Source organism: Amblyomma americanum, chromosome 1 (assembly GCF_052857255.1).
Source record: "Amblyomma americanum isolate KBUSLIRL-KWMA chromosome 1, ASM5285725v1, whole genome shotgun sequence".
Taxonomy (NCBI): domain Eukaryota; kingdom Metazoa; phylum Arthropoda; class Arachnida; order Ixodida; family Ixodidae; genus Amblyomma; species Amblyomma americanum.
Genome location: NC_135497.1, coordinates 275,344,498 through 275,358,011, shown reverse-complemented (window position 1 = coordinate 275,358,011; position 13,514 = coordinate 275,344,498). Strand labels below are relative to the sequence as shown.

Genomic DNA, 13,514 nt, shown 5'->3' with positions numbered 1-13,514 from the left:
ACGCCTCCAGAACAAGTGTTGATGGAATTGTGTTCGACAGACCAGCGAAACTGGGCTGAAACTAGCCGTCTGTCGTCGAACCGGCAAACAGAACAGCTTCGAACCCGGCAGTGATCAAGGTTCCGAAACGTCTTTGAATTTCATGGCATGGTCAGTGACCACATTCTTTTTTCTTTGGAGCAGCAGAAAACAGCAAATCGACGCGCGCAGCGAATTGACGTGAGGTGAGCTGCAGCGGCCGACAGGATGACAGCGCAACGCGCCATCCAGTCAGCAACAGCGGGAAGCATCTAGACAGCGCAACGCTTCAGCAATGCGTGTAACGCGCTGCGGTAATAAATTTGGAATAGTGTTGGAGGATGTGTGCTGGCTGCGTATAATTTGTGTGCAGCAGACCCTGTCGGCTGTCGCCATTGTTCCTTCGCAGGATACAGCCAGGAACCGAGAATTTTTTCACATCGGCTTTGTTGACATGGTTATAAAAAAGCTGCAGCGCCCAACTTCATTGGGACATCCGCCGGCAAGGAGTCACGGTTCTCCAGCCGTCAAAAGAGCAGGTTGGCGGCGGCGTGGTACTTGTTCTCGAGCGCTGCCAGGATGTTCTCAGCGCACATCGTTGCCGTCTTGACTTTGGTGTCCCGGCCGTCCGCAGCCATGTTTGGAGTGACAACTGGAAAGTGAAAAGGCGAATATTTAAGGCCCTTTCAGAAAGAGTTCCTACCTCTGTATTCAGCGTAAAATATGAGCATGGCGGCCAGTCATGCATTGTTTTTAACAGAAGGCGCAGCAGCACTGAGCCAATAAGCATACGGTGGCTCAATGCCCGAGCCACCACTGGCCCATCGAGGCACCCTAGAGCTAGGAAGACAAACTATAACAGGGTGTTTCACCTAAGGCTTTACACAATTTTAAAAAATAGGCTTTTACAGTTTGAAGAGCGCTGCTTTTGGCATAGCATTGTCAGCGGTGTAGTATACCAGAATACAGCTAAAATGTCCTAACTAGCAGGATGGTTAACTAATGATTGAATAGTGAGCTTTTTAACTATTACTGTAAGGCTCCTTGATTACTGGGAGGCCTGTAGCCCACCGTAAGTAATATTCATATAAGATTTTAGAATTTCGAAAACGCGGTTGCCCTAGGTGCTGTGGCCCAACAAATTTTGGCTACATCGCTCCAAAATACGCGAGCTTTCGAGAAGCTTGCAGGCAAAGCAAGCCCTCCAGTGCACGGAACTTGTCGAAATAGCCAAGATTTGTTGGGCCACAGCGCCGAGGTTAACCGCGTTCTCGAAATTAAAAAAAAATGATATGGATGTTAGTTACGGTGGGCTACACGCCTCTAAATAATTAAGGAGGCTAACGGTAATAGTTGAGAATTTAACTATTCAGTATTATTTAACCACCTTGCTTGTTCACATATCTTGGCTGTATTCTGATGTAATACACCGCTGGCAATACTATGCCGAAAAAAGCGCGCTTTTAACTCAAGAAGTCCGTTTTTAAAATTGTGGCAAGTCTTAGGTGAAACACCCTGTATAGTCTACTTCCAGTCCGCCGCCTACGCATGTTAGCGATCGACAGAGTCCCGCAAGCGCAGCTAGGTCTCTGTCGGCACGTGAGCTTTGAGGAGGCTGTGTCATTGTCGAATCGTGGCTTGCGTGTGCTTGCACTTCGGCGGTAATGGCGCTCAACAAGTACTGAAGACACGTGATCGTCGTCAACACCAGAAACAGCGGCACCACGAGCTGTTCGCAGAGTGCAAGTATATAAGGAGCGCAGTCTGCGCGAAGCACACATTCGCACACTCACTGCAGTTGCTGAGCTTGAGAAGCGGGCTGTCCACCGCCATGGGGGTGTCTCCAGCCGCGTCCAGGGCCGCAAAGGCGATGCCACCGGTCTGGAGCGCTTGGCAGAGGGCCTCCTCGTTCACGACTTCCCGCCTGCGCACGAGATTTTCAGCACCAACTTTCAGTTTGCACTTAGGAGTTTATGCGTGTGCTCCTTACGCCTTTATGGGAGCGCTGGCCTAAAACCACCAAGCAGGTGATCGCCCATCACAAAAGGGACGAACCATCACGTCATCACCATTACCGCACAGCTGGCAACGCACCGCAGTCAGCGCGTTACTGCGATCACGTGCTGACATACAAACACGATCTTTAAAGGGAGTATCCCGCCCTTTCTGACCTCCAATCATATAACTCGGAATGTCCAGTTTCGCGCTTTCAGATAGCACGCCGCACGAGTTGACTAGTCTGAGTGCATGCCTACCACGGATGCAGTATTGGACTCGCTTTTTTTGCAGATTTATTACGCGATAGCGTATACAGCTCGTTCGGTCGAAAAGCCATCTGCGTAGTAGTAGCCGGCACGGCGTGTCGGAAATAATCGGGGCCTGCGTAAAGAAAAAAATTGTGTCATGGTAATTTGTGGTTCGAATGAGCGATGAATGATTGGTGCGTGACAGACGATGACGAGTTAATGAAACCATTGTAATTGATTAATTAAAGAAACTAAAAATAAGAAAAAAGGAGGTTAAAGGTGTCAAAATTCTCATAATGAAATGTCAATGCTTGATGGTGGCAATTAAGAAAATTTAGAGTAATTGATTAATTAATAATTTAAACAATTGAAAAATTAAAAATGCGTTCAAAGGTTTCAAACTACTCAGAATGGAAAGCTACGCTATCGCATCATGTCTTTAAGGCGGAGCTTAAGTGTCCCCTCCAATTTTTGTTTATTTACAGCTTGTTTTTTGACACTAGCATTGATGTGCATTTTACGTCGGGTCTGTGGTAGCTCAGTGGCTTTGGTGTTCGGCTGCTGATCCGAAGGTCCTGGGTCGTGGGTTAAGCCCTGCTTAACCAAGTGACGGCTCTAGGCCGGTGATAAGTTTGAGTAGACGGAGTATACGCTAGCCGACAGCACTAAGAACCAAGAGCCTCCCGATCTGCAACGGCGTGTCTGAGTTCAAGGAACAATGCCTCAGAACTCACAACGACCGAACCACGGCACCAGATTCCAAAGATGCCGCTCTCTCACCGCGTTCAAGGTTACAGCTCTTTTATAATTTTCTCCTGTGGCCTAGTTTAACTGGTACTGAATAGCTAGCTAGCTGGGGAATGCATCCCAGAAAAACTTACCTTTTTCGGTTAAAACCGAATTTAAAAAAATGAATTGGGCGTAGTTTTATCGGCGTTTTTCGGGTTAAAACTGAAAAGTCCAACCCCTAGCTATTTTAGTATACCCTATAAATATGTAAAGATCTTTCGTTCTGCCAGTGTGCTGACCAAGAACGTTGACGAAGTGAAGCTTGTACCTGAAGCGCGCCGCACCTGTACCATCATTTTTTCGTAATCTCTGACAGTTATGTGCTTCGATATTGAGCCGGTCGCAGTGACAAAGGACAGTTTCTGTTCCAGGGTCATGAGCATCTAGGTGACGGCTCTCCGCTCACCTGCTAATGCTGATGAAGATGGCCGTGTGCTTCATGAGGTGGAACGTCTTCTCGTTGAACATTTGCTGCGAGTCCTTGTTGAGCGGGCAGCACACGATCACTATGTCGCTGTTGCACAGCAGATGCTTCAGGGTGGTGTACTGGATGTCGTGCGTCATAGCTGCACAGCCGCCAGGAAGGAACGACAGGGCAGATTATACATGGGTTTGGATATAAGCATGCCGAACACTCCATGCTACGCAGACCGTGGACAGACTCGGAAACAAGCACGGCATTTACCGCTGCAGAGCGGTCACTACGAGTGCTATCGAGAAAAAAACAAACGCGTCTACTCCTTCCCTTTTATTAAATGGTGAAATATTCGCGCTGGGTCATCTCACCTCTTCATACGTGCCAAACCGAAGCGAGCGAATTTTAATTGCCGTAATGCTTTCGAGGCATCATGCTCAGTAATTTGGACAGAGTGCGCCTTGCCCTCTCTTCTCATGCACTCCGCAGAATGGTTTAGAAAAAGATGTTTTGGTGAAACGAAGCTAGAACCTCTTGCCGCCCAGTGGCTGTTGAGGGCACATATGTGCGAGTTTCTTCATCAACGATCATTGCTTTCGATTAATATCGACGCTGGACAATGCCCGGAAGGCCTCTTATGTTACTATGAAAAGAAGCGCCAACAGAAACAAGACGTAAGAAGTGACACGGACAAGACAAACGTCTTGTCTCTGTTGGCGCTTCTTTTCATAGTAACATGCACCAACTAGCCCAGCAAAAAGTTCATCTTGAATGCCTCTTATGTCCATGGTCCTTGTCAGCAGACTGCGTGTGCCTGTGCGTGTGTGCGCGAAAGGCGGAAGTGGGTAAAAGGAAGCTCAATGAGCTTAGCTGTGCCCCCACATGAAGCAATTAAGATGCGTCAATAGAAAGAGCAGAGCACCCCACAGACAAGACCGCATGCAGGCGTACGCAGACACGCAGACAGAGACACACATATAAACTGATGCCCGTAGTTTGTAGCATCGATCAGGCTGCATGAAATTTGTGCTTGTTGCTTTTTGCGGCGAACTTCGATTGAATTCAGAAGAAAAGAGCCGCGTCCTGCAGTTTGAGCATATTTCGGTCTTTATAAGTGTAGCTATTCTTCTCCGCGGTATGAAAATCTGCGGCAGGATTAAAAAAGCTAGTTTTGCGCAAGATACTTGACCGGCAGGCCCATGGCAGCTGGCCAGGCATGGTAATAAACGAGACAATGACGCCTTAATAATCGTCACCTAGGAACACTCACGCCAAACAATCCCGAACCGCGCATAGAAAACTTTGCACCCAGTTTCGGCATCTGCGTTAAAACAGCTAAACTTCGCTATGGCAGCGATCAAATAGGTTTGTATTCTTTTGAATAATACAGAAATAGTTCATTTTTTCTTCATTCAAGAAAATGTGTGGTTCTGATGCTAAGTCCTGATATGTGGTTAGCGTTTGGCTCTTGGTGTTCACATAAAGCTGTTAAAACTCGCACGAGTCAGCGAGTAGACTGGTGATAACTCGAACTTCATGAAGCAGTACATAAGAAGGTGTCTTTTTTTTTTTTTGCAAGGACAAAATGAGATACTCACGGTCTAGTCTGGGGCGCCTGTTGTGGTACAGGAAGCTTCGCACTTTGAATGCCCTGAGCCGGTTGATAATTTCCATTCCTGGAACATTTGTGGCAATTTAAAAAAGTCGTAGTAATTCCTATCACGTTTCATCAAGTTTTCTACCACGTACGGCTGCACAGACACAGGGTATTGCGTTTGTTCTGTGGTAAATTGGTAATTTCCGGTCATTGAAATGACTGGTGCGAAGTTTAGTGTTCCTCGCGAAATATTTCAGCGCGCTTTGCGTTACGCAAACGACTGAATCCTGTAAGGATCCATCGTCTCATTCACCTCCCTGAGATGATGCGGCTGAGTACCTGGCGTTGTCACAGTTTCATCTTCCCTTCTATTTTCGTGTCCATCTGTACGAGTAGCTACGTCAACGCGTCTGTAATGTAGAAGCTGCTGAGCTTGCGAGCGTTGTGCGTGTAGGGGCTGCAAGGCCACTGCTCGGCTTACGTACCGATACCGCCCAAACCAATGATTCCGGCAACCTTGCCCACAAGCTCAGGACCAACCAGCCAGGAGAGATCGGTGGCAGGTGTCCAGTTACCCCTGTAACGATAGGGAAACCACTTCTAGCAATAGCCAGGCACGTATACATAGGGGGGCTACAAAAAATTGCCGCGGGCCCATCGCGATAAAAAAAATTCTGGCTACGTGCCTATCAATAAGCGCAGAAAAAGCGTTATTGCTTGGGTGTTAGGCGTGTGACAGCAAAGTTTGTGAGCGTGGAAGCCTTTTTTTAGAATGATTGCTGATACCCGAGCATTCTTGGCAATCGCATCAGAATTAAGTGCGGAAGTAATTTGCAAACGCTCAGTTGAATTGCAGTTTCTGCTCTGTGCTCAAATACTTCAACAATGTCTTCCTAGTAGCAGAATTTTGTCCTCCGTCCTCCATTTCTCAACATTAATATGAGTTGCAGTTCAGTGTAGATGTGACAGTATTTTACTCTTTATTAAAACTGTAATAACTCCGCACAAAAGATTGAATTGGGTGCATGAACATCGTTCTTATTGTTTGTGCCAATGAACTGCCACGGTGTCTCAGTGGCTTTCGCGTTCAGCTGCTGATCCCAAGGTCGCGGGTTTGATCCCGTCCGCGGCGGCCGTATTTCGACGGAGGCGAAATATAAAAGGCGCCCGTGTTCTGTGCGATGTCAGCGCACGTTGAAGAACCCCAAGTGGTCTAAATTGATCCGGAGCCCCCATTACGGCGTCCCTCATAGCCCACATATCGCTTCGGGGTATTAGCCCTCACAATTTACAATTCACTACAGTGTAACAACGTCCGCTAACATTTCTGGGCGCATGCACTTCTACGGCCCCATGCTTTGCGCGCACCGACTGATCATTGCTCAAATGATTTGTCGCAAGCCCAGTGCCAACACGTCCAGTGTGCTGTTGTGTTTGTGGGGGATCACATGCGGTCGGCGTAACTTAGAATACTTACAGTTTAGTTTATGTAATGCAAACAGGCCAGCAGGCTCACCCGTGAGCGCGCCCATTTCTGCTCACTCATACACGCGAAGCACCATAAGTGTGAGTGATCCCTTGTGAGTGGAAGTGGATCTGAGCGTGAGTGGACGTGAGCATGCGAATACTATCAGCGCCAAATGAAACGCGAGCCAGAGAGCGCGGCTTTCGATGCACGCTGCGCCGCAAGGCGGTGCTTTCCAGAGCAGTGATATTGCATGCGCTCGGTGGCAGCTTCCTCTGTCGTGATGACGATGGAACCCGTGGATTCGAAGACGATTTTCTGTCCCATGGGGGGAGGCACTGACTCTGGAAAGCACCGACTTCTTGCTTCAGCACTCAGCTGCGCATCGCTTCTCGTTGATCCCAAATTCTAATATTGGAAATACTCAATAATATTATCTTTAAAAAGTTCGTCAAATAAAAAAACAGAGCTAATACTTCTTGTGATTGACAGAAAATGCACACATAATGGGGTCTGTCGGAGTGCGTTAGCGAATACTATAAAGCTAACGGTACGAAGTACTATCGGGTTGCTCTTTATCCAACTGCGACCTCGATCTTCAATGTGACATCAGCTGCCTTTTGATGGTGGTGTTACTTAATACTGCTTACATAAGCCCGGCCGCTCACTTTGTGAACGCAGTCGCTACGCGCTGCGGCGTGTTGTAACCGTATGCCGCGTAGCTGACAATTCTGCCTCTGCATGGCTCTACGTAGCCGCCACCGCTATGCCGCCACACCCCTTCTGACCTTCTCGGTGACCTTCGATTCGGAGAGGAATTAACCTTTGACCTACGCCCTTATTGCGTCGATGCCCTCGGCGATTCTTCTGGACGCCATCAGTGTGAGCGCCAGAGCGACTTCGGCCACGGCGTCGTTCTGCACGTGCTGTGTGTTCCCGACATGGATGCCGCTGTAAAGCAGACAGGGCGCCATACGTCATGCTAGCGTGGACACTGTGCGGACATGCACTATGCAGTAGACAGTTCCGCACTTGTAATGAAGTATGAGCGCTGTCGCGAGATCGCTCGAGAAACTTCCACTCGCCATTGACAAACATTTCTGCGGCAGGCACTGAACATGTTCATTTCGAAACTTTACGAGGTTTTGTTTGCCGAGACCACAAGCACGTGTCCTCGAAAATGCAGACGAAGACGTTGAGCTCAGATTGACGCTCCGTGAGGTGCGCGAGGACGTGGGGGGCTTACCGTTTGCGGCACTCGTCCAAGTCGATGTTGCCGTAGTGAACCGACATGGTGGACACCACTTGCAGGCGGGGACCTGCGTCGCAACACGGTCACTTGAAGAAACCATGCGCATCAATTCGGGACAAGCCATTCAAGCCATTGATTGGCTAGGCAGCGCTGAAGCGAGCGCTGTGTGCGACGGGAAGGAGCAAACAGCCGCGTGTGTACGTCATATCGCGCGTTCAAGCGAAGTGAGGGTATTGGTGTTCACCCCATCTTTCGATGTGCTGGCGTGACGCGCTAGAGTAAAATCGCTTGAGTGTCCGCAGTGTACACGCATCCACTAACAGCTGTCGCCGGAGCTTGCGTTACATTGTGGTAACCGGGCCGTGAGCGTTCGTTTTCGTGCATACAATTATATGCAAATAAATACAAACGCAAATACATAGCGATCGGGCGCGGCATTTTTTAAAGATATATGTTAGCACACTTAAACGATGGACGGATCTTGAAACCATACAATCTTGCTTTCTGGCGGTCTTCGGCCTTAGGTGTCCTTGCGCCAATAAAAACTACAATCAGTTGATGAGTTAATGGACGGTAACAGCGTCGCCACTCATTGGCGAGATTGCGTGAGCATGCCCCGTTTTTCAGGCTAAGCGTGTAAAGCGGCACAGTAATACGCGCAACCACTTCCATTCCAAAAGGCAAGGGCCGCTACAAGAAAGAAAACGCAGATGCTGCAGACGACAACACAGCAGCCTCTGTGCTCGTAGAAACCGCACTAAATGACAAAGGACGAGCAAGAAGAGGGACGAGCGCGTGTTATGGTCATCCCGTGGTCCTTGTCTTTTCGCATTCATATATCATGCACTATTTGTCGCAATCACTTAGGCTGCCTGCCATCCCCGCTTCCTTACCGACCATGTCGAGCGTCTTCGCATTGATCTGCTCATAGTGTTGGATGAAGAGCGCGTCCATTCCGTGCACATACTTGGGCCACATCTCCAGCCAGTTGAGCGGTGTGCAGGGCACGCTGGTCACGACGCACCTGGGGTCAAGAGAGAGAGGGAATGCTTCGCGAACGTGCCGTATGTACAGGCAGCATGAACTTGACAGCGTCGCGCCGACAGCCCCTGTTGTCGAATTCGTACGATTGCTAACGCGTCCCGTCTGGTCAGTTCTTTGCAGATGCGTGCTTCTATATGTACAGATGACCCGCTGTACTGCGTGCTTACTCGGCCAGAACCTAAGCTTCGTGCCACTGTGTTCCCGTCTTTCTCACGCGCTTGGTCGGGGTTCATGAAAACGTGCACCGATCCCAGTCCAGATGGTCCTGCCGAACTCATCATGCGACTAAATATGCTGTACACGGTCAGACGTGTTTAAATGCGCTTATTGCCACTTCTCCAACTTCATGGTCCATGGTGAAAGGGATATGATGAAGATCGTTTGAGCTACAGGTTTAACTTATCTCGAACCTTAGTATAGGGCAAGAAAATCTTTAAGGGAGAGTTCGATGCTTATTTGTTTTACAAGAGCTAGCCACGCAGTTACAGGGTGGGCGTTGAGACGTTCCGGGAAATCTTTACGTTCGGTTTAACTCGTCCTGGAGTGTATGAATTCCCGATCCGAGCCGTAACTGAGGATCACTCAGTGAAAAGAAAGAAAAGAATTTCGGTTAACCTATTCGCGTATAATTTGAGCTCGTAGTGAATGAATGTTTTTGTTATAATATTAAAACAGAATTCGTGCAGCATTTGCGGCAACAGTTGCGCAAATGCTGTTGGCTAAAAAGTTTGGCCACATGTCGCATCAATCTATAATAATAATAATAATAATAATAATAATAATAATAATAATAATAATAATAATAATAATAATAATAATAATAATAATAATAATAATAATAATAATAATTGGTTTTGGGGGAAAAGAAATAGCGCAGTATCTGCCTCACATATCGGCGGACACCTGAACCGCGCCGTAAGGGAATGGGAAAAACGAGGGAGTGAAACAAGAAAGATGTGCCGTAGGGTTTTCGACCACCTGGGGATCTTTAACGTGCACTGACATCGGACAGCACACGGGCGCCTTAGCGTTTTGCCTCCATAAAAACGCAGCCGCCGCGGTCGGGTTCGAACCCGGGAACTCCGGATCAGTAAACGAGCGCCCTAACCACAAAGCCACCGCGGCGGGTCAATCTAGAAGGCGAAAGTTTATTTTCGATACAATAAACTTAGAAGTGGATGCCGGTATATAACCTCGCACTTCAATTCTCACTTGAAATCGTCTGATTAGTGGCAGGTGAACGAGCATGCTTATTTTAAAACTAAGCACGATTCCAGAATTATCAGTGTTGTTCTTCACATGAGCATGTCATACGGTGAATTTTCACAAAAACAATTCCATGCTCGTTATGGGCATATTCAGCGCGCAAGCGTTCGCTAGAAAAGACATCTGCCTTTACCTTAAATGTAGTATATGCTGTATATTATTTACATTCATAGAAAAAAGAAAAAAATAGCCAGAGAGAATTAGAGAGGCGAGGAACAGACAGAGGTCCATTTAGGTGTAATAAACAGAAAAAAACATTGGTTTTATGGTTTATGGGGGTTTAACGTCCCAAAGCGACTCAGACTATGAGGGACGCAGTAGTGGAGGGCTCCGGAAATTTCGACCACCTGGGGATCTTTTACGTGCAGTGACATCGCACAGAACATGGGCCTCTAGAATTTCGCCTCCATAGAAATTCGACCGCAGCGGCCGGGATCGAACCCGCGTCATTCGCGCCAGCAGCCGAGCGCCATAACCGCTGAGCCACCCCGGCAGCTTAAAAAAAAAGACATTGGTAGACGCCACTACTGCCTTTTGTTTATATTCATATAACTAGGTGTTGCACTTTCCAGTTTGTATATTTTTGAAATTCTGCGGATGCTGTTCGGTTTTTAGCTCAGAATCAGTTTTCTATTCTTCTCGGCGAGTGTTATTTCCCCTAGAAGCAGTACTGCTTTTTTTTTATTTGGCACTCCCGCGCTCCAAAAATTCACGTATAGTTTATTTTTTCTTTCTTGTAAGCAAAAGCAGCTTATATGTAAGTTATTAATGCACGAATGGCCATGTAAAGGTGTTCCGCTTTCGAGTGTTAAAGGTTTTCGAAAGGTGAGTCGTGTTGCATAAACGTTTGGAGATGTAATGAAAACGGCGCGACGAACGAGGACAACAGTAGAACACAAATGACAGGGATAGCGCCGTCGGGGTTCAGTATTATGCATTCGCGCCTGACGTATCCTGAAAATGGCTCCAAAACGCCGAATATAGACTGTACATGCAGTGGTACCAGTTTTCTTTTCAAGCATTGCGACACCACTCGAGACTGGCAGGTTGAGAAGGCGATCAGGTTACTACACAAAATGGCGGGATCGGTACGGAAACTTCGATGAATTAAAGGACCCAATGTAGAATAAATTTTCACAAGTGAAACTCTTGCTTGGGTTAGTTGGTTCATGATAAGCCATTAATCGGGGATAAAAACAAACATAGGACGCGGAAGAACGCAAGCAGATGATTTTTTATGCGCACAAGGCATCGTTCTTAATCTTGCACCGATGTCTCGAACATAGGACTGCTTCTCTTCCACAATTTACGATTTTTTTAATCTGGACTAAATACGCAAGTTTTCAAACATCAATTCTTTTCAATTGAGTGTCCCCGAACGGCACCATTGACTTTGAAACAATGCGTTTTTTTCTCTCGCCCCGTTCGCACCCAGTATGGTAGATACGATGTGCAAGGATTTTCTTATTCACTGAATCCACTTAACTGCATATGTCATCAACCTAATATGACCACTAAATATGTGTTTGGCGCTCATTGGCCGCAGATGTCCTTGCGCCTTTAAGATCTTTAAAGTATATTACCATCATATTCAATAAATCCTTTCGGCTCTCAGGCCAGAAACTACAGCCTTATTTACGTGTGTTAAATACATATATTATGTGATCAACGATAAGAACTACAATCTAATCAAAAACTTTGATTTGCCCAGCCTGTACACTGTTCGTGAACGCTTATAACATGTAAATTTCATCTGTAATCACATTGCGCCCCTTACACAGGACGCAGACGACTGCGCTCTGTCATCCCAATTGTTGCATTCACGGGCCTAATGGCCTTCAGTGCTGAGTACGCCGAAGGCGCCTTTGCGTTCCCGCGGACACATTGCACTTATCCATTCCTAGAGAGCAATCTTGTGTGCATGCGTGCACGCGTGACTTTTGTGAGTGTGCATCAGTTCATGTTTTATAATCCGCCTATGTAGACTGTCCGGCTCATTATCAGGCGAACATCTTTAAGGAGTGCCTCCTCGTCCAGTGATGAATAGTAAGGTGCCTTATGAAGGCTAACTGATCCATTTTCATGCTCCTGATAAATGTGCAGGGGCGGCTAGCAAGCGATACACAAAAGTGGCATCGAGGTCGTTCGTTTGCTTTCATAAGATTTTTGTCTCTGAGTTTTGCTCGCGCACAGGAGACCAAAAGAATGCAGAGACCAATCGGCGCACATGGGAGCAGTATCGAACACATATCGCAACCGAAACGAGACGGCACACCAAGGCGCGAGCTCGCGAACCGTGCCGGCGACCATCGTCCATGGGACAGTACCAAAGACTGTTTGACCACATACAACGAAATTAACAAGGCCCTCTGCCTGGCCCGCCGAACCTTCCCTCCGCCCAACGACAAGCTGGACAGGGCGCACGCGATGGCCCCCAGACAACTGCAGACGCTCACGTACCCCAACCCGGCACAATAGCACAGACTCTACCCCGGAACATACCCGACGAATATATGCAAGGTCTGCCACACTGCTATAGCAACTGTACCCCACATGCTCTGGGACTGTAGCAAAAATCCTGACGGTGCTAACTCCGGAACCCTCCCGCCACCGTGGGCCGCTGCCTTGCGCAGCCCCAGTCTCAGTGACCAACTCTGGGCCGTGCAGCAGGCCCGCGAGGCTACAGCGAGGCAACACCTCGACGTCCCCACGTGGGAGACCTAATGCCCTGTCGGCGAAAGCTCTGCAGGACTTTTGAATAAAGTTGTTACCAACCAAGCCCATCGGGACGCTGCTGCAATCCCTATCGTTATTAAGGACAAGGCTTTGCGCGGTGGCTGGCTCTCTAATAAGGTGAGTGTGGACGCGCAGCTCCGGCTTACTTCGTCTCCAACATCTGTATGGCCCTGGGCGGTATGTCGGTCCGGCTCACGAAGACCTTGAATGTTCCAGACGCAGCCATGTATCCCAGGCTTCAGCAGCTCCGGGTCTTCGAGGCCGTCGGCGGGTATCAGCTCCAAGTAGACACGCGGGGCATTGGCTATGTTCGGCGGCGTAGGCCCGTCGTTGCTCAGATCTGTTACCGCTTCGTTCAATGACGGTGGCCTGCAATGGGCACCATTTTCGGCCGCACGGGCTTGCACTGACGATGCTGCTTACCGCGTCAGAGCCGCCACCTGTGTCGCTGGCGTGCCCTTACCCTGTCCGTAACCGATATACTTTCGCTAATTTTAATAAAATTTATAAAACAATCTTTGCAACTATGCTAAAAATAAATACAGAGGTCAAAGATCCTGGACATAAGGTCTTTCATAACGCCAACTATCTTACTAAGTTTCCACCTTTTAGTTTTTTGATTCGCGCTAAGGGAAGCGTGGACGGCCAAAACAAATCGAGCGTACACAGGTTGTAAAAACCTATTT

General features: G+C 48.0%; 1 protein-coding gene across 1 annotated transcript; it reads right to left on the bottom strand.

Annotated features, from left to right (window-relative positions):
- Nucleotides 1-307: 307 nt before the first annotated feature.
- Nucleotides 308-13,224, bottom strand: LOC144097210 (glyoxylate reductase/hydroxypyruvate reductase-like). The gene is made up of 9 exons (XM_077629965.1): nt 12,975-13,224; nt 8,676-8,806; nt 7,777-7,849; nt 7,365-7,481; nt 5,551-5,642; nt 5,067-5,144; nt 3,460-3,619; nt 1,812-1,942; nt 308-670 (listed from the first exon to the last, which is right to left on the bottom strand). The coding sequence occupies exons 1-9, from the start codon at nt 13,052-13,054 to the stop codon at nt 546-548; spliced, it is 987 nt and encodes a 328-aa protein (XP_077486091.1). The 5' UTR covers nt 13,055-13,224; the 3' UTR covers nt 308-545.
- Between the last annotated feature and the right edge of the window lie 290 nt (nt 13,225-13,514).

What these genes read in the sequence shown, in the direction of transcription:
- LOC144097210 (XM_077629965.1), bottom strand. Translation starts at nt 13,054, where the DNA reads ATGGCTGCGTCTGGAACATTCAAGGTCTTCGTGAGCCGGACCGACATA. An exon ending in TTGGACGAGTGCCGCAAACG is followed by an intron (nt 7,482 to 7,776) that starts GTAAGCCCCCCA and finishes TCTGCTTTACAG; the next exon opens with CGGCATCCATGTCGGGAACA. An exon ending in ATCTTCATCAGCATTAGCAG is followed by an intron (nt 1,943 to 3,459) that starts GTGAGCGGAGAG and finishes TCTCGTGCGCAG; the next exon opens with GCGGGAAGTCGTGAACGAGG.